We start from the raw sequence: 27,217 nt of genomic DNA on the forward strand, positions 1-27,217 counted from the left end.
AATCAAAATGACAGTTGCAAAACCCCAAAAATATAAAAGCTGGGTTTTTCTGTATCGGAACTTCGGAAGAGTGTCGTTAGGGGAAAATTTTAGGAAACTCTTTTTCACTTTAAAAAGCCAAGTCACTCCTAAAATCGGACGGTATCGGAGAGGAGTCAAAAAGTAGGCTCCCTAACGGAGCGTAAGAAAAAAATATAAGTAGATTCTCTAAAAGAGTAATAGTTCGGCTCACTAATGGAGCATTATTTCAAATTAGTTCGGCTCAATAATGGAGCATTATATTAAAAATAGTTCGGCTCACTAATGGAGCATTATAACAAAACAATAACAATTTGTAGATAGATTTCGTAAAATTTCATTAAAGTTTGTTCATTCGTTACATCCGGAATTGTCTCATAAACAAATGGATAATCCTAAAATTATCACCCCAGCAAAGACGTACGCTATACCAGCCATTGTAATTGTTTACTTCCTATGGTAAATTAATGGACTTCTGCTGGTACTGCTTAAATGATCTATCACCTTGTTCCGCTCCGCTTAGCACGTTATCCTTGCGTTTGTTCAGAATTAATTGAGTGGATTAAAATCCACCGTGATGATAATTTTCTTTTTCTTTTTGACTTAGTCGAAGTCCAGAATTGAACACACTCTTGACTTGTTATTTTGATTTCTTTCTACAGACGTTTCTTGAACTTGAAGAGAAAACTGATAAAGGAAATAACGCTTGTGTTGAAAAGACTACGAGTGACATATGGATTGACAATGTTTCCGCAAAATGGATAGAAGTATTTTAATTTTCGCAGTTTTATTGAACCATATTTTAATAAATATAACATTAATAAAGGAGTCAGAGGAATTTACTTTAACCAATATAAGTTTGAATATTAAAGCGGGTGAATTATTGGCAATCGTTGGACCTGTAGGATCAGGAAAAGTAATGCACGCACTAATTCGTTATCGAGGTTTATATTTACTCTATTTTTTCATTAGTCTTCTTTACTCATGTCAATATTGGGTGAGTTACCACCCTTAATTGGGAACATCAAAATTCAAGGACAAATAGGATATTCGTCTCAAGAGTCATGGTTGTACGGTGGAACAATTCAACAAAATATATTGTTTGGACAACCTATGGATAGAGACAAATACGAAAGAGTTTTACACGCATGCGCGCTAAAAGAGGTAATATAACAGATTTTTCGTTTTGATCAGTATAAAAACCTGGCAACAATGTATTTTTGAAGAAAGTAAAATTAGTAACAGGCCTTTTATTCCACGAGATGGGTTAAAAAAAGTGTCTGGTTTGAGGTAATTTCAGGTAAAGTTAATATACTCTCTCATCAAAATGGTGATTTAAAATAGACAATGAGATATTCAAAAATATCTGTACGTGTTGAATAGAAAGATACTGTTATTCATTTTGCGTCTTTAAAATTATCCATTCCTGATAAAATGTATTAAATATATTAATCTCTAGGATATTCGTATACTACCCTACGGTGATCAGACTTTAGTTGGCGAGAAAGGAGTTTCTTTGAGCGGTGGTCAAAAAGCGCGTGTTAATTTGGCCAGAGTCGTGTATATGGATGCTGATATATACCTAATGGACGACCCTTTAAGCGCTGTGGATGTGTCTGTCGCCAAACACTTATTTGAAAAGTATTTATTTATACTACATTATAGCTTGTACTTTGGATATAGAATGATAGAAAAATAACTCATTTCTTCTTAAACTATAAAATTAATTTCATACTTAAAGGTGTATCGATGGACATCTGAAGAAAAAAACACGTGTTTTAATAACGCATCAAGTGCAGTTTTTGAAAGCCGTTGACAAAATAGTTATAATGAAACAAGTAATTTGACAAAAAATCTCTGTTGAAAATTAACTTAAAAGAATGAACGGTTTATTTGTTTTTAAAGGGAGGTATTGCTGCGGTTGGTTCTTACGAAGACATAATTTCGCAGGGTTTTGATTTGTTGTCATTATCTGACAAAGATACAGGCGCTGAGGGAAAATATGGGCCAAAATCTATTGCATTTTTCCGAGATGACTCTTATTCGCCTTCACCAGAAAAAGGTGGTTCTATTAATGCGTGCGATGAATTAAAAGAACTTGAAAATATTCTAGCAGACGCTTCCATTAAAATAGTAAGATTTTTAACATTGTTCGATTACGGGAAAAGAATAAAGCGCACAGAAATTAAACTTACAGACTACATATAGAGAAATGAGATTGAATATATATTAAGAAGTAGGTTCGACTGTAAATAAGGTTGAGTTTTATCAGAGGAAAAATAGTATTGCGACTGCTTTTAGTGATAATTTACGGTATAAGACGGTGTTTTGTAAACTACTTCCAGTCTTCCACTGATAAATAATGAGATACAGTGCAATAATGTGCACGATTTGTGCACATATATTATTCTCGATTGGAAGTACATTTCTATTTCTGACGACATAAGCTGCGTGAAAATGCGTTTTAAGGACCTTAATGCAAGCGGTATTTTTGATGAGAAAAGCTTAAATCATCATTAATCTTATTGCAAAACAAAATGCGTGCTCGATATAGTTAAAAGCTACTTAACATGGATATTTAAAACTTGATACCTTGTTTTTGGAAACCCAAATATAACATTTTATCAACAAGAAGAAATAATCTTGACTATAATTTCTTTATAAACATTTTTAAAGGGTCTAATACAATTGAGAAAAAAAATTATATCTGATAATGGATATCACACGTTTCTTGAATGCAAGGTTTATCGCGTTTTAAGTTAAAATGAGTTTTGTAGCTTCATCCATAAAAGGAAAAACTTCATCAAGAATATGTTAAAGGGCACTTATTTTTAAAATAACCTGGTTTCAACCTTATAATTTAATATGCAGCTACAATTAACTATCAGAATTTTGGTATCTTAACCCTATCTCGGATGCAAAGATGTTTGCGTGTACTTGTTAATTCTCTTAAAATGCTTTGGTGCGATTGTAAATTCTCATCCTTCGATTTGTTTAATGCAAAGTTCAAAGTCTACCTTAATTATTCCTTAAAATGAAAATCAGTGCTGAAATTTTCGAAAACAATTGCTTCAAAGGATAGATGAAATTTCGAGAAATGATACTTGGCTGTTTTTTTAGACAGAAATTCCAAAGGAAATGACGGAGCAAAATACTGAAGGTTCAATCAAAGCCTCGACCTACTTCAATTATATAAAAGCTGGAGGTGGAATTTTCCTTGGAGTTTTTATAATATTGGTGAACCTTGCAACCCAATTCATCTATAGTTACAGTGATTATTGGCTTTCTTTATGGTTCGTTAACCTTAATATATTTTTTACCGTAACTAACATAACAACAAAATGTATGGCAGTATGCGAAGTACGTTAGTGAAGGTGTGTTTCACAGTCAAAAGTTGTTTCTGCCACCCAAGTTGTTTTCAGCCATAATTTCTATCAGAAGTGAGATGAGACTAGAAGTGAAGGGCTCTAGCATTGATAGTAGATCCTGGCACTAGTGAACAAATTTGAGGATTTTATGCCGCTTCCCACACGCTAAAACTAGAGAGAAAAAAATTGGTCGAGTTCCAAAAACATTTCCCACCCCCTTCCCCTCAACCTAAAGCCGCGGAACACGGACACGGCTCCTTGAATCTAGTTCGGTCGTCTACCACCGCGAGCGTCTCACGTTTTGGAGGGGAATTTCTGAAACCGCCACCAGAGGGCCAGCCGTTGGTGTGTTATCAAGAATATTCACTTTCGCCGAGTGAAGAATTTGGTTAGCTCAGTACTTGTGGTTTCATCTCACTTCTGTTTCTATCTATAGCATCTTAAAAATCATTCCTAGCATTACGCTAATGGCAATGCCGTTCTTACTTATTAATTGGTATAAAAGCCGATGAACATAAATATATTCAAGAAAGTGGTTTATTCCTTATACACAGCCACAATTCGTTACCACACTCTTAAAATCAAAGGTGTTATTTAGCACCTTTTGTCTTAATTTTGACGGGTCCAAAAACAGCACCATTAAAGTGGTTAAATAACGCCTCTGAAGGTTTTAAATGGCCCATTTTCAACACTTTGCGTCTTAAAAATATTTTCTCCCGACACATTTATTACACCTTATAAAGCTTTATCTTACACCTTTTAAAAACCATATATTTAAAACGTGTTCTTAAAGTGTCTGTATGTTCTTCTAATATTCTTCAAAAGGCGTCATTTTTGGCTTGAAGTGTGAAATAGTGCCGAAAAGGAATATTACACTCTTTAAAGGTACTACATCTTAAAAATATTTCACACTGACACATTTATTACGCCTCATTGAACTATTTCTTACACCTTTTAAAAGCAATATTTTTAAAAGGTGTTCTTTAAGTGTTTGTATGTTCTTCCAATATTCTTCAAATGGCGTGAATTTGAACTACTGAAGTGGGAAATACTGCAGAAAAGGCGTGAAATATTGTAGGAAGCCTGTATTACACAGCGTGATTTTAATACAGTTTGCCACCTTTACCACATCGTGCTACACTCACTAAAGATGCTACACATACTTTTCACTGTACACTCAAAAATATTTAGTGCTTTAACACCTTTTAAAGTAGTTTTTATTGGTCCACATTTTACACAGACCGAAACCATAATTTGAAAGTCCCATTTGACCAAACTCCCGCAATTTAGGCGGTTTTCGAACAGTGGTAAATAGCCTCAAATGACTACACTTAAGTGTTCATTGCTAACATTTCTCTGATAATAACATAGTTGCAAGGTGATACATTATTTAACGATTTGAAGGCTTATCTAATTATAAGGGAAAGGTGAAATAAGCCATAATCCATAACATATCCCTTGTTATTATTGTAAGATGATGCTTAAAGGGTATGAGAAGCTTCGTTTGAAAAACCTCTGATTTATATAGCAAAAGATAGAATTAATTACTGTGAATTCAGAAATATCAAGCTTTTAATTCTCCGATTTCTAGTTATTTGGCAATATGCATTTGAAAATGCTTCATATGAAATTATTTAAAATCCACTTTTTAAAAGTTTTTAAGAAAGGCTACAACGTTTTCTTGTTTTTGACGTCACGCACGCGAGATGGTGCCACTCTCTCCGCTATCAAAGCATAGACAGAGCACGAGACGGGTATAGCTCGCGCTCGCGCTCCTTGTATAGGTTTGCCCGTGTGATGTCATAAACCAACCGAACAAGCTGACAAGACAAAATAATTTATATATCGAAGCTCAGTTTTCGTGATTTTCCAATGGATTTTAAAAATAGAAACTTTGGTTCAATTATATTAAAAACTTTATATTTTGAAAGTAGAGACTTGAAAGTGTAATATAATACCACTTTCGTGCTAAAATATGATATGAAATTGTAAATTCCCATACCCTTTAAAAAGATAAATTGACATTTAAATTATGGTAAATAAACATGTTCCAGTAACTTGTTGAGATATTTATGGATTTTTAATGAAAGGTTTGTCTGTAGTTCAAATTTACATCCGCAGAATCACGAAATTTTAGTGCAGAAGAAATTTTGTTATTATATGGGTTCTCTAAACTATTAATTCAATCGATAACCGATACTTTGGACCGTATACGCAGAGTGTGGGCGTCGTGAGCACTTAACGATAAATTAACCTTGTTTGATTAGATTAAAAATGTTAAACCCGGGATGCAATGTGTCAAAACAATGATTATAGAACTTTATGGGAAATGTCAAATAAGGTAGACTTAGAAACTGTTCTTTAGATATTAAGCTGAAAGGATTTAAACACACTTATTTGAACAATGGGTGTCGAAAATAAGAATGGAAATTGTTCAACAGAGGTGCAGTTTAACACCTTTTCAACTCGTCTTTCGTACTAAAAGATAATTGTTACTCTTTTATGTGTGTTGTTCAGCACCTTTGCGAGCTTAAAATAACACTTTTAAGTGTGTCGCATAACAACTTTAAGAGTGTCTCGTAACGCCTTTAAAAGTGTCTCGTAACGCCTTTAAGAGTGTCGCGTAACGCCTTTAAGAGTGTCGCGTAACGCCTTTAAGAGTGTCGCGTAACGCCTTTAAGAGTGTCGCGTAACGCCTTTAAGAGTGTCGCGTAACGCCTTTAAGAGTGTCGCGTAACGCCTTTAAGAGTGTCGCGTAACGCCTTTAAGAGTGTCGCGTAACGCCTTTAAGAGTGTCGCGTAACGCCTTTAAGAGTGTCGCGTAACGCCTTTAAGAGTGTCACGTAACACTTTTAAGAATGCCGCGTAACGCTTTTAAAAGTGTCACATAACACATTTAGCTGGTTTTATAAAGCTACCATACCACCTGATCACCAATTTCTTAGCTACGTTTTACTCAGGGATAAAGATATTTTGTAAAGAAAATATCATCTTTAAAAATGCTGTTATATTTAATTTAATACGAACAATTAAGTCTTTTTCCTTGACTTTATAATCTTTGGATTGACTTCAAAATTAAAACAGAAACGGAAGACCTCATTTAAGAAACAAGTTATTGATTTTCTATCCCGCAGTATTATTATTTAATTTCCGTGTTTAATTTCAAACGGTGTTTTAAAGGTTTTTATTACCGAATTTACACCTTAAATTGTCCGGAAAACTCAAGGTGACGAAACTCTATTTTGGGTGTTTTTAATTTGTAAAAAGTGTTTTCTTGAATTACACTCTTTTGAAACTTCCATTTCGCTAAATATTAATTGTCCACAAAACTATTTCATATTAATATTAATAATAATCATAAATCAGTGAAAAAAGCGAAATTGTTCTCTCGCCTCTCTTGCCGCTCTCGTGTTATTGTATGAGACAGTATAACTATAAATAGAAATTAAAAATTTACAGAATTGTGCTAAAAAATACCAGTTTATAAAATTTAAAGTCTGAGATCTACCCTTATAACACCCTTTTTGAGAAAAAGGAGTAATTCCAGATACATTTTACACCTATATTAACTTAGCTTTTTTCGTAGATAATGGTCACCTTTAAAATACCAATATAACACCGTTTTTGTTATTCATGTGAAAATGTTAGGTGTTATATAGGTGTGTTTAAAAATTACACCATTTTCACTCCAAAGAAACACTCAATTTATTGTGTGTGCAAATTCGATTAAACTGCAAGATTGATGTCAAAACGAACAATTCATTTTGTTTCATTTAATTTCTAGGACAAAAGCAGAAGAAGAAAAGAGCAAGTTAATGCATTCAGAAAATGACACAGTGAATTTGAATTCTACAATGTCGACAGAAACTAGTGGAATTAATTGGAACAGTATAACGGGAGATTTCAGTAACAAATATTCCAGCATATACACGTATTCTGGTTTCATGGCAACACTATTTGTACTTTCTATAACAAGAACAATTACCTTCTTTATACTATGCATGAAGTCGTCTGTCAATCTTCATGATAAAATGTTTCAATGCGTTTGCCGGACCCCCATATCTTTCTTCGATAAAAACCCAGTTGGTGAGTTACGTAACTTTTAATTATCAAATAGTTATTTCACGAAACTTTTAATTATCAAGTGATTTTCTTAAATTATTTAAGTTTTTGATATATCAGTTTACTTCCCCATAATACTGTTTTAGAAAAGATGGCAATTAATTATTAGGGCTAGTATTTTAGAAAAGGTGGCAGCCAAGTATTAGGACCAATATTTTTAAAGGGTGGCAACAAATTTTAAGGGTTACTATTTTCGAAAAATTAAAACTTCTTAATAAATAGGTCTACGCGATGGCGCTTTAGTACATTTATTTTTTGTTCACAATCCTAACCTATCCTCTCCTGTCCTAGTTTTAATTGAATCGTTATTGTTTTACATAATAAATAAACAAACATAATATATTTATAAAATGATAATATTGTATTTAAATATTTTCTGGAAATGAATGTTTTTGTCGCATAATTTGACACATTTATATGTCTTTCCCAAACAAACTTGTCGTAATATTAATTGAATTAATATTTTTATATATAATAGTTTAACTAAGGTCCTTCTACTATGCATTTAGCTCCTCTGGTGTTTAAATCCTATTATTATTTGAAGGCTTATGCTCTACCACTGTACTGCGGTGATTCGAAGAATTTCCATTACAAACTAAATAAACTATCTCTTGAATTAACAATTCCCGTTCAAAAGAACTGACAATTCTAGATAAAAACAAATATAATATTTCGGTAGCTGATAATATGTTTTTAATAGTCATATTGTGTTTAATTTTTGAAAGTATCAAAGTTTCCATAGAAATAATTACCTATCGTGAAGGTATACTCCCATTGAACATATTCTGTATAATTCTAAGTCGATAGAAATCTCACTAGAACGGACGTTCTCAATTTACAGAAATCCCATTAAGACATACTTTCCAAATTGACAGATGTCCCATTAAGACGAAACGTCCCAATGAACAGAAATCCGTTTACACGAAACGTCCCAATGAACCAGTGATCGGCATTTTTGATATTTTTCTTCCCTCTCCCACTCACACCTTTTTTCAAATATTGACCAAAGCGCCGCTCTCCTCTCCCATCTCATAAGTTGGTGAAATATTTTTAAACCTCTCCTCTCCTTATTTTATCAAATTCAAATACAATTCCATCATCTCACGTGATCAAAATGGCGCTTTTCTATAGAAACCTCTCCTCTATGGCTCACCTCTTTTATTTTATAAAATGGAACCAAATATCAAGCGCACTACTGTTCGTCAGTGTTATTGAAAACTCATTTTTGAGTCCTCTCCTTTCAGTAATATTCATTTTCTCTCATTTCATGGCAGCCCTCAAATCAGAGCCTTTGTTTGGCTCTCCTCTCCTCCTCTCCTTTCAGTTTTTTTTCTAGTAGATATATCTCTCGGTGAGTTTATCCCGGGTTTTGTATATCATCTCATTTTAAGCACCTGCAATATCATCTGATATTTTTCACTCATCTCATTTAAACACCCATGAAGCCTTAGTTTTGAACTCATAACTATTTCTTCAATCTCACATCATTTTATTAATAGCGCTCATCTCATTTCATTATTAGCATTTATCTCATTTTAAAAGGGTGTTTTATTATATTACACGGCTCGAGCAAGCTTCAATGAAGTGTACTTTTTGTTTTTATACACGAGTATTTGGTGTTCGTTCATGCACCAATGCTATAAAATAAGGCGCAAAGTACCTTTTCTCAGTGAGCATCTAATAGAGTTTAATCAAAGCTAACCAGATAAAAAATTATGAAAGGCAAAATTAAAAGAGGTGAAGTCAAACATTATTAATAAAATTGTCATTGTTGACAAAGACGGGAAAGTGTAAAAGATAAGTGTAGAATATTAATTGCCTGAAATAACAGATATTCAAATTTTCCATTTCGAAAACATGATTATAAAACATCAATAAATTGATAAAATTCTTATCTTAATTTTTTCCACCAAATTTACTTCAGTAAATATAATTTTACATGAAAGATCTGCATAATTTTAAAAAAAGAACACGTTTGCATTTTATTTTCTCTCATGCATTTACAATTAGGTTGAGAATTCGGCCCTATAAGAATAATAAAATATACAGAAATTGTTTTCGTTAATTGTAAAGTTTGCGAAGTTTTAAAAATTTACGTGTTGTGTTGCTCTCAAGATATCACGATCAATCTACAGATTTTTTCGACACTAATAGTGAAATCACAATGAAAATGCCTATGTTATTTTCCGCTTAGTAATATTTCCAATTTTAAAATATAAAAATTTAAACTGATATATATACCATATCAATATTTCCAATTTTATAATATAAAACTTTAATCTACATTTTTTCATATATCTGAGTATTTGAATCTTCTATAAGCAAAATATAAAGTAGAACATTGTATCCCTTAAAAAATTCTTGAAGCTGACTTATTTTCTAGAACTACTAGAAAAATACTGTGTTTAAATTTTTTGGGCAAATAAAATTTAGGTGAAAAAACTAGGATAATAATTTTTTCAGATAATTAATGATTTATAATAATTTCTTCAAAAAGAAAAACTTGAATATCTGTACTTCAGGCAATTAATTTTCTATACTTATCTTTTACACTTTCCCTTTTTTGCCTACAAAGGAAGTTTTTATTAATATCTTCTAATTCAGTCTTAATATTATTTAAAATTGTTTAGAATCATTGGAAAGAACACGTATTAGGGCGTAGCGCGTCCATCGGTAATCTCATAAGGACATCTCTCTAAGGGCCCAAGATTCTATATTACGGTTGAAATGTATGTATGTCCGATTTGGTCAGCCATCCGTCTCATCTCAAGTGGTATAATAATTGTATAGCCTAAACACAGGCCGAGCGCATTCGTTGCAAAGTAACCCGGCATTGAACATTTTTCCCTCCTTCAAAGATTTCTCACGACAGCTCTTCGTGATTTTTACTAAGCGCGAATATACCTTTTGTGACTGAGAGAGCTGGGGGGGTCTGGCAATTCTCTTACTTATTTTTCCCCTCAGGCCTTCCTCTCTCGCCTACCCGTGTGTTTTAGTTTGATTCCCAACCGCTTGGGAGCGTTATCTCAGAGCTCGCGTCTAGACCACGACCGGCTTAGGATATCCGTCGTGGCTGATTTTGAAAATTATTTTTCTCTCCCGCGAATTTCACGAAAAATTCTGAAGGAGTCCCTATACAAAATCTACGTCACATCTAGCAGAACTAGATGTTTTTGCTAATAGATGCGCTTGGGCCCTTAGAGAGATGATTTCCTTATGGTAATCTAGCTTCATTACCAGTAGTCGGTAATCTACCACTCTTTTAGAATATTAAAGCATATCTTATTAACGCGTGTTTTAAATTCTTTGAACCCCTATAAATAACATAAGTCGCTTCAAAGATAATCTCAAAATTTATCAAAAGTACAAACTCAAAACACGTTATCCCGTAATTTCCGTTAAGCTTAAAAAAAACTGACATCCTCCATTAAATAAACCTTTATTATGGTTGAGATAGTAGGGTTTCGGCTTTGAAAGTAACTCATTTAAGTTTCAGTCGGTGCAAAGTTTCTCTTTTCTATTTTTCAGTTAGAAACAAGTATTTTTTACATACTGCCCAAAATATGTCTCCCATCAACCACTCCTTTCATCCAGTATCTCACCAAGCACTTCTATCATCAAGTATAACGACATCTCGTCAACCTCTCCTTTCATCGAGCTTAAAAACTTCTCATCAACCACTCATTTCATGACACATAAAAAAAACCTATTTCATATCAACCACTCATTCCATGGAAAACCCAAAACGTATATCACAGACTCACTTCAAGAAAAAAACGCTCAAAAAATAGCCTCTCACCTATCACTCCACTCATGGACTACCGAAAAATCATATCTCACATCCAACTACTCTCTTCATGATCGAAAACAATTGCTCTCAACACTAGGTTATCTCTCCGAGTTTTGAAAATAATATATCTCACCACTAAAGTTACTCGTGGAGGTTGAAAAACCACCTTTCATCTCAAACTCACCTCCAATTTCAAATTTTAGTACCTCTCCTCTCCTGCTCATATCACAAGCTCAAAAAAGCCCTCTCTTTTACTCAGAAATTACTCAAAATTAGGAGTAGGAGATGAGAGCGCCCATCACTGCAATGAACAGAAATCCGTTTACACGAAACGTCCCAATGAACAGAAATCCGTTTACACGAAACGTCCCAATGAACAGAAATCCGTTTACACGAAACGTACCAAAGAACAGAGACTCGATTTGTTGTATTGATTTTGATTTCGTGATTCGAACCTGAGCTTCAATCCAGAGGCTCGGGTTTATATAGGGTTCAAAAATGGTAAATTACGCCGTAATTTAGCGCGTAAATTTACGAAAATTCAAAAATAAATTATATTGATCGTTTTTAAGCTAAATAATGAAAAATACCGCTTGAACATACGTAGCTATACTTTCTGTAGCATAGTGTCCTACATTATTTAAAAACCGAGTTTTGTATGTTTGCAGCTCAAAATATACTTTTGAGCAGCAACATCCTTTTTCTTCTTCTTACCCATTTTGCAAACTATTGCTGTTTCACGTTTTTAGAACAAAATTCTAACAACTACAGCGTTTCCAGCTGACGCAAAGGAACTCGACAACAAGAATAGACGAGAAAATACAATTTTATTTCCTTTTTCAAATTTTTCCCAAGCTTGCCGTTCGACCATGTATGACTTACTCATGAGAAGAAATAAGTGTGCATGTTCGGGTAGAGCAAAACATGGACCTTGAGACCATTTTCCAAGAGATAGAAATAAGAATTCGGTGGTAAATTACCATCGTTGTAATTTACCAGTGTATTATCTCGTTAATGACCAGGGTAATTACCGTTTTCGTAATTTACCCGAGAAAATCGTAAATTACAGTTACCCTGGTAAATTACTGTGTAAATTACCATGATACTTAACCGATTTAGAATCCTAGGTTTACACCCAGGAGGACATACATATACATGTCGTAAATATTTTAATTAACCTAGTATGTGCATCAATAACAGTAAAGATTCATCTAACATTAAGACAGGTGAGGTTAGGTTTGTAAACGACAAATGATGCTTTATTAAATGATCACTTCCAAATCAAATTTTAATATATTTTATATTATAATTTTCTTAATGTATTATTTTTCAAATAGGTATGTATTAATAATGATTTATTTAACATTAAGACATGATATGTTCGATTAGGGGAGGTGAAGTTAGGTTTGTGAACTAAAAATAAATATATCGACTTGAATTCTTGTAGACCTATTAGTAATAATTTTCACCTTTCCAAAATATTAGTCCTAATACCCAAAGACCTATGATTCTGGTTTTGGAAGCTAATATGTGTACCTTCAAACACACATACACACCACGACGTGGTCGTAACAGATTCTCACTGTGACATACGTCACTCGGAGAGTTATAAATTTCGATGTTCAGCCAAACGAAAATTCGAAATCTGTTTTGATAATTCTGACTTAAATGGCACTTTTATTGACAAGGGGCACCTTAAGGCTAGACTTATTACTAAAATACAGTCCTTTGAGGGTTGTGAATTCTCTATTTCGTGTAGGGTACGGGTACTTGAAAAGTTCCATTATGAATAGGGTGTCGGGTTGTTTGACGGGTACTGAAATAATTAGGACTGGCAATAGAAACAATAGTCGGGTTCTTTTTGGGTAGCAAAAAATGATTTCGAATCAAAAATATTTGGTTTATGTCTTTACTTTCAGATCAGTGTGTTTTAATATCTCATTTCACTTCATTTAATTGTCAGCTTATGAAAGTTTCAACTGCATTTTTCAGGAAGAATTCTCAACCGCTTTACCAAAGATATGGGACTAATAGATGACCAACTACCTTTTACAATTGTGGATTTTACCGCGGTAAGTTTCGTGAAATATTGTTGGCTGAAAACGTTAATTTGAAATTTTCCGGCAGAATCTACTTACTCTAATCGCTATTGTTGGTATTGTTATCTACGTCACTCCATTTTCTTCAATTCCAACATTCGTCTTAATATTTCTGTTCATATTTATTCGAAAATATTACATCGCGACCTCAAGAGATCTGAAAAGGCTTGAAGGAACAAGTAAGAAACTGGAAAACATACATACATGGTTTAAACTTTCTCATTATGCGTTTTAGTCAAAAGGAGATGATCTAAAAGGACATAGCTTTACAGCCTAGGAATGAAGGTATTGTGTGTCAGGTTCTCTCTAACGAACGTCTCATCTCGAGTGTTCCTAAAACTTGATATCCCAAGGCTAGACCGAATGTATTTACTGTAGAGTAAATGGTAGTTGAACACCCAAAGTTTTTCTCTCCTAACATTTTTTTTCGGCGCCAACTAACATCAGCCGCAGAAAGCTGGGTCTCACTAAAACAATTCCACCCCCCTTAAAAAATTAACGAAACTTCAATTTTTGGATTGGAGGTTGGGTCCGCTTGTGGTGAGTTACTCAGCCAATAGAGAGAGGATATCTTATAAGACGATCGGAGTTTACGTTATGGCGGAGCAAGTTACGAATAACAAATCGGGTGTAAATGTATTAATTTAGAAATGGATAAAAGGCTCTCAAAACAAACTCAGAGTATTTCCGTGCCAGAAAAATATAATTCAGTCGACTTTCTTTAAAAACGTTTGCACTCCACACGATACACCGTTGCCATAAAAAACGCAAACACCGTGCACTTGGATGAACCCTCCATGCTTGAACTTACTCGGATAAAAAAATTAACCCCGCCTGTTTTACTTCACTCTCCACCGCTGTGGAGCGCTGATTCAAAAGCTCGTTCTCGGTCGTGGCCGATATTTTAGAAATTTTATCTCTCCATTCACGCGAGCTCCATTGGGAACTTTAAAAAGCTTAACATCAGAACTTTCAGACACAGAGGCTACGGCAAAAAATCTTACATAGGAACTTGGTGTAACATTATTCTACCAAGGATGATAGGGGGTGGATACGAATTCTGAGAGAAATACGCGCCGTAACTTCGGACGCGATTGGGTCTGGTGGGACGCTAAAAATGGGGGAGGAATACTCGGGACGAAAGGCAGGTGAGCTACCTCAGAACTAGACCCTATTTAGCGCCATCGTGTTGGCCTAATTTTGCATGCATATTGCCAAAGTTATTTTAAACCTTTTCCTCATAAATAAAATTTTCAATTGATACACTAAATTTTATATAAACTTAATTTTTAATAATTATTGCTTCGAAATTGTTCCAAAAATAATAGTGTACGTAGATGACGCTGCATTAGGGAAACGCCGGTAGGGATTTATTTGAACGCGCTGGGCGTCACCTAGAGTTGTTAATTCCTATTTCAAGGACGATTGAAAAGATTAGCCATTTGATGAAAAAAAATGGAATTTAACTACTAACGCATTGTGATGAAACAAAACATGATTTTACTATGTTTGAAAAAACTTACATTGATTATTAAACCTTTTCTTCTTTCGCGCATAAAAATGATCATTTAACACCGTAGTTAGAAGTTAAAAACATTATTTAATGAAATATTTGATCATATAATCCTTTCAATCCCCTTGAAAGCGGAACAAAGAACTCTATCAGACGCGTTTAGCGCCGTCAAAGAAATTCCTACCGGCGTTTCCCTATTGCAGCGTCATCTATGAGCACTATTATTTTAGCAACAATTTCGAAACAATAATTTTTAAATATTAACTCTATATAAAATTTAATGTTTCAATTGCAAATTTTATTTATGAGAAAAAGGTTTAAAATAACTTTGGCAATATACATGCAAAATTAGGCCTACACGATGGCGCTAAATAGTGTCTAGTTCTGAGGTAGCCCACCTGTCTTTCGTCCCGAGTATTCCTCCCCCGTTTTTAGCGTCCCACCAGACCCAATCGCGTCCGAAGTTACGGCGTGTATTTCTCTCAGAATTCGTATCCACCCCCTATCATCCTTGATTCTACTTGTGGTTTTAGTAGATTTATAAAAATTTTGCCATCTCGTGGTAACCTCGGGAACTTTAATTTAAAAATGTCCATTCCGTTAACTCAGAGAGATTTTATATAGGGAGTGGAAACTGAGGAATATTATGTAGCTCGAAAATCACGTGATCAACAAAACTGTCCAGGTCTGTTTCCGGTATAATTTTTGAGGCCCCTCCCTCTAGGGTGAGTCTAGAATGTTGTGGGAGGGTCTCTAGGGGAGATGGGCACTACCGTTTTTAGGGAAAGGGAACGGTCGGACTAAAATAACTTCAAATGGCGCCAATCGCACTCGAAATCGCGAACCCTTATTGGGTAATTGTACAACCAACAGTGATTGAGGGCAACCTTTAAAATTAAAGGAGTGTCATGTGACCGGAAATTTTCCTGGCCATTTTTAGCGTCGTAGCCTACTTGTTTGATTTACATTGTATTTAGCACTGTCAAAGGCAAGAGCTTCCACTCTCTATTATAAATTCTCTCTGGTTAACTTTAGATGTTTGAGAGTTTTCGTATGATTTGTTTGGGTTGGTAACTTGCATACATTGTTTTTAAGATAGATAATATGTTCCTCTTATTCAGGCAGTTAGTATTCAAAAGTACGTTTTCAAATGTTTTGTCAGGTAAATAGACAAAATCACTTAAGCCTTGGCACACAAAACCTGTTAAAATATTGTTTTCCAAATTTTCCATTAGCGGAATGGGGCGCGGGATACCCAACTCTTCATAGGTATATGCGTAAAACATTTTATTTACTTTAATGGTGATTTTCATTCAACATTTCAAAACTACGAAGTGGCAGTGGCTACGATTACATGGGTACAAAAAGCATACGAAACACCAACCGACTTGACCCCGTAAATCGGTAAATTGAATGTTTCCGGTTCTTATAGTTTTGGCCGCGAGGGTGTGTTTCGAAGAAACATTTTACAGCCGTCATTTATCCCTGTTAGTTTTTTTTCATCCATGGTTAAAAGTCCAGCAGCTGAGCTAAAGTACTATTCAAACTTTCCCACTAAAAACACGCCCCTTACCCCGGAACAGGAAAATATGGTCTCGCTGAATTGGTCTCGCCATTTTGGTCTTGCCTATTTGGTCGCGGGACTAATTGGTCTCACCGATTTGGTCTCGGGAGTCGGGACTATTTGGTATCGTGATTATTTGGTCTCGGGACTATTTGGTATCGTGATTATTTGGTCTCGGGACTATTTGGTATCGTGATTATTTGGTCTCGGGACTATTTGGTATCGTGATTATTTGGTCTCGGGACTATTTGGTATCGTGATTATTTGGTATCGTGATTATTTGGTCTCGGGACTATTTGGTATCGTGATTATTTGGTATCGTGATTATTTGGTCTCGGGACTATTTGGTCTCGGGACTATTTCGTATCGTGATTATTTGGTCTCGGGAATATTTGGTCTCGGGACTATTTCGTATCGTGATTATTTGGTCTCGGGACTATTTGGTATAGTGATTAATTGGTCTCGGTACTATTTGGTATCGTGATTATTTGGTCTCGGGACAGTTTGGTCTCGTCATTATTTGGTTACCAAATTCGTTGCCACCTTTCCAAAACAATGGTTCCAATAATTCGTTGCCACCTTTTCCAAAATATTCTCTTATTAATTAGTTGCCACCTTTCCTTAATATTCTACTATCAATTAGCTGCCACCTTTTCCTTAATATTCTCCTATCAATTAGCTGCCACCTTTTCCAAAATATTCTGCTATTAATTAGCTGCCACCTTTTCCAAAACATTATCCTACTAATTAGCTGCCACCTTTTACAATATATTCTCTTAATAGTTAGCTGCCACCTTTTCCAAAATATTCTCCTATTAATTAGCTGCCACCTTTTCCAAAATATTCTCCTATTAATTATCTGACACCTTTTACAAAATATTCCATTTTGCTAATTAATTGTTCGTGGTAAGAGGCGGGCTTTTAATACTCATATAAATAATCTTTTTACCTCCAAACAAGGTTGGGTTGGGTTAGGTTAAGTTTAGTTAGTTTAGGTTCGGTTCGGTTCGGTTAAATTTGGGTGTTTTAAAAAATTCTGAAGGGGTGTGCAACGGATATTTTCGTTGCACAATTCAAATTTTAGTTGTTTCCCAAAAGTCCGTTAGCCATTATAGTTATAACCTAAGTTTTGTAGTGGGAAAGGTTTGAATGGTTAACCTATAGGGACGTGTCAATAAAAGACTGGGAATAGCGTTTTGGTGGCGACTTCGTGGCGCCACCAGAGCTTGGTCATTGTTCAACCCCTCTTTCGCCGGCCGAGTCTTTCTTTCTTTATTGTTACCTTACCCTTTCAAAAAATATACTGTCGTACCTTGGATGCTGTAAATAGCTCTGTTATATACTGTAGCGTAACTTTAGGCTTATTTGTATTGAAATGTCTTTTCTCGGTATTGTGCATAGAAATTGTACTGTTTAAGTTAAAGACGCCAGATAGTCGCCAGATCTTATCGTTGCCCATAGAATTTGCCACCGCGACGTGGTCAAAATTATTTTCCCGCGCTCGCGCCCTAACACCAAGAACAGTAACCGCCAAATTCTCGATTCGTTAACCAATCGGCGTTCAAATCGACGCTCTCAACCAATCAGTGAACAAAGACTTCAAGCCACAAAGATTTCAAGTCATCGAAATTCTATAAAAAGGACTGAACACCACAATGAGATAACCAGAACATAGAGATCCGAGATTCAAGAAAGACACTCTTGATGACTGCTCGATAGAACCGAAGTCCATCTCCGGGTACTTCTCCCATGGCGGGAACGGAACTCCACCACGGTTCCGGAGAGTCGCTGTAAACCACTGGTCGACCGGACAAGTCTTGATTCTTCACCTTTGGCGCCAACCAACACTCTTTACTACAACGTCTACGTTTTTCACTTCCGTCCGATCCGTCTAGTGTCGCCGCAAGTCTCGGTGACAATCGCGCAACTATGAACTCCGTTGTGATGAGTACTCTTTCGCATAACGCTAACGCGCATTTAATTTAATTTAATATAATATAAAGTGGCAACTAAATTTAGTAATTTAATTTAATCTGGCGTGCATGCTATTATTTTGGGGGTGCATGTGTCGGGGTTATAAAATGTTAATGGTATTATAGTAATTAGTCGGTTTTAATTTTAAACAATCTGAATTAATCAGGGTATTGTATTGTTTGGAAAATAATTGAAATATAGTAGATCCATGGTACGACAACCCATTCTCTTTAATTCACTTACAAATTCGTAGTTTATAGTTTCTAAATCAATGCACACGGTTGTTAGTAGTCGGCCGCCTGAAGAGGGGGGTAAAAATCGTGGCAGGTGATATTTTTTTTAAAACGCGACTTTCGTGTCCCGAGACCCAATTGTTCCTGGACCACTTTGTCCCGAGACCCAATTGTACCGGGACCAATTTGTCTCGAGACCAAAGTGTCCCGAGACCCATTTTCCCCCAGACCCATTTGTCCCGGGACCCATTTGTTCCAAGACCAATTCGGCGAGACCAAATTGTCGCGTACCGCCCTTACCCACCCCTTTTAGCCAGGCCGGAGCCCCCCACCACCTCTGAGAGCAGAACGGAAAAACACCAAATATTTTTTCAAGTTCAGACTGGGGGTTAAAATGGGGCATGAAATTCCGAACCTTAACATGAGCTATTGCTTGTAGCGACATCTTCGAGTTTACGTTTGAAACACTCTTCGAATATACATTTCTTATCGTAATTTAAAAACAATTAAACTTAAAAATCTCAAATTATACCATAAACTACGTCTGGCTTTTATAGATCGTCAGAAGTAAAGTTTTTGTCATTCGCATTATTAGAACTTGAGATAATAGGTACAGGAACTTTCAAAGTAACGCGATTCATTTTTAATTAATATTAATTAATCTCTCATGCTATCATTATCAAAAATATATCATGAACTAAAGAAGATTTCAATTTATATTTTATTTAAAACTAGTGCTCGGCATTTTCTATCCAATATCCACAAATTGGTGGATAACCGATTATTTATAAACTAAGTTGTGGATTATAAAACGATTTAACATGTAAGTTCTGTGGATAATTTTCGAGTATGGATAAAGATAAAATAACGTGGATAATGGATAGATAACGCCGAGCTCTATTCAAAACCACTAACTAATAGCATTTGTGGTTCGTTAGATAATAGGGACGGGAAATTAGCCTTTTCAGCCTGTTAAAAATAATTTTTTTGGTTAGAAACATAATAACTTCTTTCAGCAAGGAGTCCTGTCTTTTCTCACCTCTCGACATCACTCTGTGGAATTACAACTATTCGAGCATCTGGCGTTCAGCAAAAATTCGTGAAGGATTTCTGCTCGCTACAAGACAACCACACATCAACTTGGTTTACTCTCTTATCTGCCTCAAGATGGTTCGCTTCACTGTTGGATCAACTAACAGTCGTGTACATCACGTGTGTAACAATATTTTTGATGATCATAAATTCCGGTAATTTTAATTTCGAATTGTGTGGAACATGTTTAAAAAATAATTTTTCCAATTGTAATATTTCTTGAATATCAAACAGAAACCACTGGAGGCAATGTTGGCTTGTTACTGTCCAACGCACTAGCGCTCATAGGCCTTTTCCAGTATTCAGTAAATCAATCGGCGGATTTGGAAAATCAGGTCAGTAGCAAAAATTTGAAAAAAAGCTGATATAATTTTGAATTCTTATAAACTTAGCACGAATTATTTTAACCTAAAGAATTGTGAGATAAATTATAACTAAAAATAAGTGCAATGGTTTTTTACTCAAAAGTATTCGATATTGATGTTTTTTTTTGAAATATTTTATGTTCTTAATTGTATTTATTATTACGAAAAAGTAAAAATAGAGCTAATATCGCAAGTATTATGAACGGTTTGAAACAAAACCTAGAGGTCCTGGTAGGCCATATCAAAGACTTTGAACATTCCCATACCTCTTAAAAAATCGAACACTCCCATAAATCTTAGAGACTTCATACATTTTTAAGACTTCGAACATTTTCATACATCTTAAAGGCTTCGAACATTCCCATACATCTTAAAGACTTCGAATATTCCTATACATCTTAAAGACTTCGAACATTCCGATACATCTTAGAGACTTTGAACATTCCCATACGAGCAGTCGGACTCGAACACGAGTGCTCTCGCTGACCCAATATTAGTTAATTTCATCTATGGACAAGCAAAGCTCTGTAAAAATAAAAGAATTGTAGCATTTTTATGACCAAGTAGAAAACCGACTCTACTAAAAAAACTGACATCTTGGAATAAGTTAGCTTTCTTATATACAGGGTGTTTGTGAAAGGTCCATCAATAATGAAGGGGCGTATTTATTGGGCCATGTTCTATGACATTTTGCCGTCCGAGCCACTGTTTTCAAGTTATGATTGGAGTAATTTACGGATGACCCCTTAAATTTAATTAAGAAATTGAAAGACAGCGCTAATTTAATGAAGGGGTCATCCCTAAAATATTCAAATCATAACTCGAAAACCGTGGCTCGGACGGCAAAATGTCATAGAACATTTTCGACTCAAAATGGCCCAATAAATACGCCCTTTCATTATTGATGGACTTTTCACAAACACCCTGTATATATATAATATCAACTGGTCGTATAAAAATATTTATTTGAATCTAGTTGAATCGAAATGAAATCAAGGAAACATATTTAAAGATTAGATCTATAAAAAAATTTGAAAGACAAACGGAATTTCAATTATCTTTGGATTGATAATCTTTAGTTCAGATTTGCAAGATTTTTAGGGAAAAATCTGACCAACTGCCTCAGAAATTCTTCTCAGTTAATTTAAGTTACGAAGAATATGGTAGTGTAGTTTTAGTCCCAGTTACCATGTTTTTGTATCAAATATTTGTCTTATATTTTGGAACTAGCACCGATAAATTGACAAATTTTACTATTAATGATTTTTTATCGAAATTATTCTAATGGAAAGTAAAATAGTTTAGAGTGTGGGAGGATGGTTATAGAAACGTTATATCTCCATGTTTTTAGTAAAACGGAAAAAATGTTGCTAAAGTAGTAATGTAAGGCTTTTATATGTCAAAATGTAGTCCTGCTTGATAAAGTTTTTTGAACCTTACAAATTTAAAATAGTTCTTCTGAAAAAGTATGAGTTAAAATGATGAAACGTGAGAAAAATATTACAGATGACTGCAGTTGAAAGAGTTTTTGAATATACGAAATTAAAAGCTGAAGCGGCATTAGAATCACAGAAGGACAAAAAGCCGCCAGCCGATTGGCCAGTGCTAGGAGCAATAAAAATTCACAACCTCAGCTTAAGTTACTCCACTGGTGGTGATGTTTCAGTCTTAAAAAATCTGAATTGTCAAATCCGAGGAGGTGAAAAAGTGGGAATTATAGGACGAACAGGTGCTGGAAAGAGCTCCATCATTTCTGCACTGTTTCGAATGACTGAACCTCAAGGTGAATTAAGGATCGATGATGTCAACGTGAAAGAAATTGGATTACATGATTTACGTAGAAATATTTCTATAATCCCCCAGGTAATGTGATTTTCTTATTTTTAAAGCTTTAATTTGTTTTCATTAAAACATTTCTTGAAGGATCCTTTCCTATTCAGTGGCTCAATGAAAAGAAATCTAGATCCATTTCACGTCAAATCGGATGAAGAACTTTGGACAGCGTTAGATCAAGTATGAAAGCTATATATATATATATTTACTTTCACCTGTCCGCTTTTTGTTCAAACAAACAAAGGGAAACTAAACACTACCAGCAAAAGATAACTGTGTATTGCGTAAACATCAAAGTTAATTCTATGAGAGCGGTAACTCTCTTAAGATAAGACTTCATACTGCTCTTAAGGAGAGTTTTTTGTTTGGATGTAACTTTTTTCGTATTATGTTTAGTGTTTTGCAAAAACACGGATCTACAATCCAGGCCCTTAATATGCGGTTAAAATTTCAAAGAGATCCATTAATTAGTTTATTTTATAAAAAATAAAGTTGCTAAGGGTGGCTTTCATTTTCATAAAATTATTCAGTGAGTTTGGCAAAAAAAGGGAAATTTTCCCATAGGAATAACATGGGAAATGTTTGCTGTGATAGCCAAAGTTTCTCGACCATTTTTTGAAGACTATTTGTTCGATAGGTCAGAAAACGGTTTTAAATGAAAGGTTGAACATTAAACTGGTGCCTTTTGAAGTTTCACTAAAACAATTAAGTTCAAGTATGGTTTTTCATAATTTTAATTACATACTCTAAATTGCGTTTTTTACCCTGAAACTGTGGAACATACAACTTTTCAGTGGTATGGGTTAGGTAGTCGTTTCACCGCGATTATAGCGCCTTTATAGACGATTATACTAGGTAAGCGAACAAAGGTAATTAAACTAGGTTAGCGATCAAGGGTAGTTGAACTAGGTTAGTGATCAAGGGTAATTGAACGAGGTTCGCGATCAAGGGTGATTGAACTAGATTCGCGATCAAGGGTTATTGAACTAGGTTAGCAATCAAGGCTAATCGAACTAGGTTAGCGATCAAGGCTAATCGAACTAGGTTAGCGATTAAGGCTAATCGAACTAGGTCAGCGATGAAGGCTAATCGTACTAGGTCAGCGATCAATGGTGATCGAACTAGGGTAGCGATCAAGGGTGATTGAACTAGGGTAGCGATCAAGGGTGATTGAACTAGGTTAGCGATCAAGGGTGATTGAACTAGGTTAGCGATCAAAGGTGATTGAACTAGGTTAGCGATCAAGGGTGATTGAACTAGGCTAGCGATCAAGGTTGATTGTACTAGGTTTGCGATCAAGGGTGATTGAACTAGGTTTGCGATCAAGGGTGATTGAACTAGGTTTCCCAATTGCAACCGAGATTCTGCGGGGATGGGATTTTTTACAAGCGGAGGTGAAGTGCGTTGCTGTTTCTGCCAAAGTCCCAGAGGCTAAGTTCTAACAGAAACCTCGTGGAGTGGAGGATACTTACATCAGTGTAAAATGTGCGATAACGACAGTTTCGAGACAACAGGACATGTGGTACTTGAGTGTGAAGCATTTATGGAGTGGCGGAATTAGCAATGCTGGGAGGAGGGAGATAATTGTGTTTACGACTGGTACTGGAATTTGAAGGAGGCGGGAGTAGTACACGAGGAAGCAAATGCCGTGGTGGAGAGTTAGGACAGTGAGTAAGTGGCAGCCAATGAGTTATCCTTATTACGGAAACGTTAAAGGCCCTTGGTCCTAAGGCAAATCTCGCACTTCTGGATATACTCAATTATCAGCGGGCCCAACGTAAAGTGCCTATAACATGGCTCCATTCTCGAGTATCACTTATTTACAAAGGAAAATCAAAGGATGTATCGGACCTAACTTCCTACCGACCTATCGCTGTGTCTTCAATTATGTATAAATTGTATGCCAGTCTCCTTAAAAACAGGCTAAGCCCATTTTTGGAATCTAACAACCGGCTCCACTCAGCGCAGGGCGGCTTTCGAAAAGGGAGAAGGCTCGGAGATTGTTTATTCGTGATAACTCAACTAATCGACATTGCGCAGCGCTCACGTTCCCCACTTGAAGTAGTATTCCTGGATATACAAAAGGCATACGATTCTGTCGATAGGATTAAACTATGGGCTGTACTCAGAGAAAAAGAGGTTCCAGCAGATTTTATAGCCGTCATTCAACGGCTATATACAGGATGTAACTACGCCTATACATTAGATAACTGCACCACACCGCCAATTCCGAGCCACGTTGGGCTTCGTCAGGGTTGCCCGCTCTCCCCAGTACTTTTTCTTGTTTACATTGATAAACTAGCCGTTCAACTGCATTCCCTCGAAAACGGTGCCACTCTCCCGGCTGTTTGTGACGGTGACGCGGTGACGATTTCGTGCGTCCTCTATGCCGATGATATTGTGCTATTTGCCAACACAACAGAAGCGATGCAATCTCTACTTGATGTGTGTAGTCACTTTGCCGATGATGTGGGCCTCCGATTTAGCCCAGAGAAGTCCAATTCTTTGGCGTATCACCGAATAGAACCCCCGCCTTCTTACCACGTGCAGGGTTTCTTGATCCCAGAAGTCTCGCGTTACACATACTTGGAGGTCAATCTCACCAACGTCGACAATTACCTCTCCAAAGCGTCTGCTGACCTAGCGAAGAAGTGCAACAGTCTCCGTTGGGCAGTTAGAAACTTAGCGAACGGCTCTTATAACCAATACACGGTCGGCCGAACGTTGTGGAAGACGGTGGCAGTTCCTGCGTTAACACACGGGAATGACGTTCTGTGCTACCCAGCTTCACTGATGTCGACGCTTGACAGAACTGAGTCCATGGTCGGCCGCTCTGCGATAAATGCAGGCCCGATGGCGGCTTATGCCGCTATTCAGGGCGAAATGGGTTGGTTCACAATGGAGGCCAGGGAGGCCAAGTCAAAGCTTAAATACCTGGGTTGCCTGAAATTCTTGCCCGCAACTCACCTGGTCAAACAAGTATATGACTCAATTCGATCTAATGGCCTGGTTACGGCATGGACCATACGTGTCGCAAACCTGGACCGGAAGTATGGTAAAGGTACAATGCGCGGAAGAATTGAAACATATAGTGAGTGTGAGAATATAGTGGACGGGGAGGCAAGAGGGCACGCCCAAAGGATTTGGAGAGACGCAGTCGCGAATAAAAATAGCCTACGACATTATATCGCAAAACGAAATCCTTACCCGGAAATATTCTACGACGGTACACACGCCAGTGGTCTCCTGTTTCAGGCTCGTTCAGGCTCCCTACTAACTGGGGTCCGCCAATCAGAGATAGGGAACTGCCCACCTGTTTGTATATTGTGTGGAGAGGCGGACGAGGACACAAAACATGTTCTATTGGAGTGCCCAGCCACTGTTTCAGGCGCGGATGCCATAATTTGGCGATTAGAAAACTATGGTAAACCATTGGAGGTCATGCTCGGTTTGAAAGGGGAACCCTGGAGATATGACGTTGTAAGAGGTATCCTCTCCCTGTGGTGGGCCAAGAAACAGGCTTGGCGTAGGGAAAACCATCGGGATCAAAACGCCGGGTTTGATGGCTGGCAATTTTTTCGCCCATAAAGAAGTGACCTATACGTGTGTGCGTGACTAATTTAATTATTTAATTTTTACTCATCATTTCAAGTTTTCATTCTTATGTTACCACTTTGTATTCAGTTTTATTGTATTTTATTTTATTGCTGAGCTCCTCCAACAGAGGAGCCGCCCCGTTATAAAGGGGTGTACTTTGTACGGCTTCCTTAATAAACCTATAAACCTATAAACGTATTCGCCTGTTTTGTAACAAACGCTGTGCGTGAGAAACCGCCAAAAGAGTTAAATGAGGATCTCCCATCAATAAAACAGTTACATACAACGTCATATCCTATATATGGAAATATTTTCAGGAAACTGATCAACATCTTTACTATTTAAAGGAAAGGAGAAGCTTCGTTTGAAAAACCTCTGATTTTTATAACAAAAGATAGAATTGTGAATTCAAAAATATCAAGCTTTTAATTCCCCGATTTCTGCTTATTTGGCAATATGCATTTGAAAATGCTTCATATGAAAATATATGAAATCCACTTTTTATGAAAGGCTAAGATGTTTCCCGTGCTCCGACGCCACAGGTATATTTTTCACGTGAGATGGTGCCACTCTCTCCGCTATCAGACCCAAAGTTTAGACTGGCGAGAACGGGCTAGACGCGAATAGGATTCCCGCGCTTTTTTCCCTCTCACGTCATAGTGATGTCATCAAACGGGTGAACAAGCTCGAAAAGACAAAATCATTGATGTATCGAAACTGAGTTTTCGTGATTTTTCAACGGATTTTAAAAATAGAAACTTTGGTTCAATTATATTAAAAACTTGATATTTTGAAAGTAGAGACTCGAAAGTGTAACATAATACCACTTTCGTGGTAAAATATGATATGAAATTGTAAATGCCCATTCCTTTTAAGGAGTTTTGCTAAATTCTAAACCATCAACATAACCTATGGTTGCCTCTAAATAACCAAACACTTCTGACTTACTTTTTTCCTCCATGATGAATAAGAATAAGAATTAAGAATACGTTTTTCTAGGTTCAACTGAAGGACGTCGTAATGGAAATGCAAGGGGGTTTGGAAAGTCATATATCCGAAGGCGGTGGAAATTTAAGCGTAGGCCAGCGCCAGTTGATCTGTCTTGCAAGGGCTTTGCTAAGAAAAAACAAAATTCTTGTTCTAGACGAAGCAACTGCAAATGTAGATCACAATACAGACTCCCTAATACAGAAAACAATCCGACAGAAATTTCGAAACTGCACAGTGTTAACAATAGCCCATCGACTAAACACAATCATGGACTCGGACAAAATAATGGTAAACATCTCAGTTTATAAATTTAACATTGCTGCCGTAAATGACTGCAAAATTTAATATTATTATTATTCTTATTAGGTTTTAAAAGCTGGTCGAATAGTTGAATTTGACGACCCTTTGAAGCTTTTGAATGACCGCTCATCTGCACTGTCGGAAATGTTCAATGAATTAGACCCATTGATGAAAAAGCAGCTTTACGACATTGCTGTTCGTTCTAAAAATCAAGATTCCTACAATAATTAAATATGCTCAAATAAGATCATCTAAATTTCCTAATAAATTAATGAATATAAATGAATCTTGTATTCTTTTTCCAAGAATAGACAGTTTAAGAGATAAGGGTTCAAAAGGCACAGGTCTCTTAAAACATA

General features: G+C 36.0%; 1 protein-coding gene across 6 annotated transcripts; it reads left to right on the top strand.

Moving 5' to 3' along the window:
* Positions 1-141: 141 nt before the first annotated feature.
* LOC149620801 (ATP-binding cassette sub-family C member 4-like) lies at positions 142-27,217 on the top strand. 6 transcript variants are annotated; one of them, XR_016375146.1, is made up of 18 exons: positions 142-457; positions 681-785; positions 845-934; positions 991-1,182; positions 1,478-1,659; positions 1,760-1,856; positions 1,924-2,151; positions 3,139-3,311; positions 7,171-7,472; positions 13,291-13,370; positions 13,426-13,576; positions 19,698-19,928; positions 20,008-20,108; positions 21,645-22,001; positions 22,062-22,151; positions 26,568-26,645; positions 26,713-26,846; positions 26,925-27,059. XR_016375146.1 is itself a non-coding variant. In XM_089854011.1 (17 exons), exons 1-17 carry the CDS (start codon positions 404-406, stop codon positions 27,087-27,089), a joined length of 2,877 nt encoding a protein of 958 aa, XP_089710137.1. In that variant the 5' UTR covers positions 142-403; the 3' UTR covers positions 27,090-27,217. The 6 variants fall into 6 exon arrangements, 4 of the variants coding, with proteins under 4 accessions (XP_089710137.1, XP_089710138.1, XP_089710139.1 ...); XR_016375147.1 differs by lacking the exon at positions 26,925-27,059 and having other exon boundaries at positions 22,079-22,151; positions 26,713-26,774; XM_089854011.1 differs by having other exon boundaries at positions 26,568-26,846; positions 26,925-27,217.

Source organism: Phalangium opilio, unplaced genomic scaffold (assembly GCF_054372755.1).
Source record: "Phalangium opilio isolate 3A_F unplaced genomic scaffold, DU_Popi_V2 ptg000209l_1, whole genome shotgun sequence".
NCBI classification, from domain to species: Eukaryota; Metazoa; Arthropoda; class Arachnida; order Opiliones; family Phalangiidae; genus Phalangium; species Phalangium opilio.

What these genes read in the sequence shown, in the direction of transcription:
- LOC149620801 (XM_089854011.1), top strand. Translation starts at nt 404, where the DNA reads ATGGATAATCCTAAAATTATCACCCCAGCAAAGACGTACGCTATACCA. An exon ending in AAATAGTTATAATGAAACAA is followed by an intron (nt 1,857 to 1,923) that starts GTAATTTGACAA and finishes TTGTTTTTAAAG; the next exon opens with GGAGGTATTGCTGCGGTTGG. An exon ending in TGGACTCGGACAAAATAATG is followed by an intron (nt 26,847 to 26,924) that starts GTAAACATCTCA and finishes TATTCTTATTAG; the next exon opens with GTTTTAAAAGCTGGTCGAAT.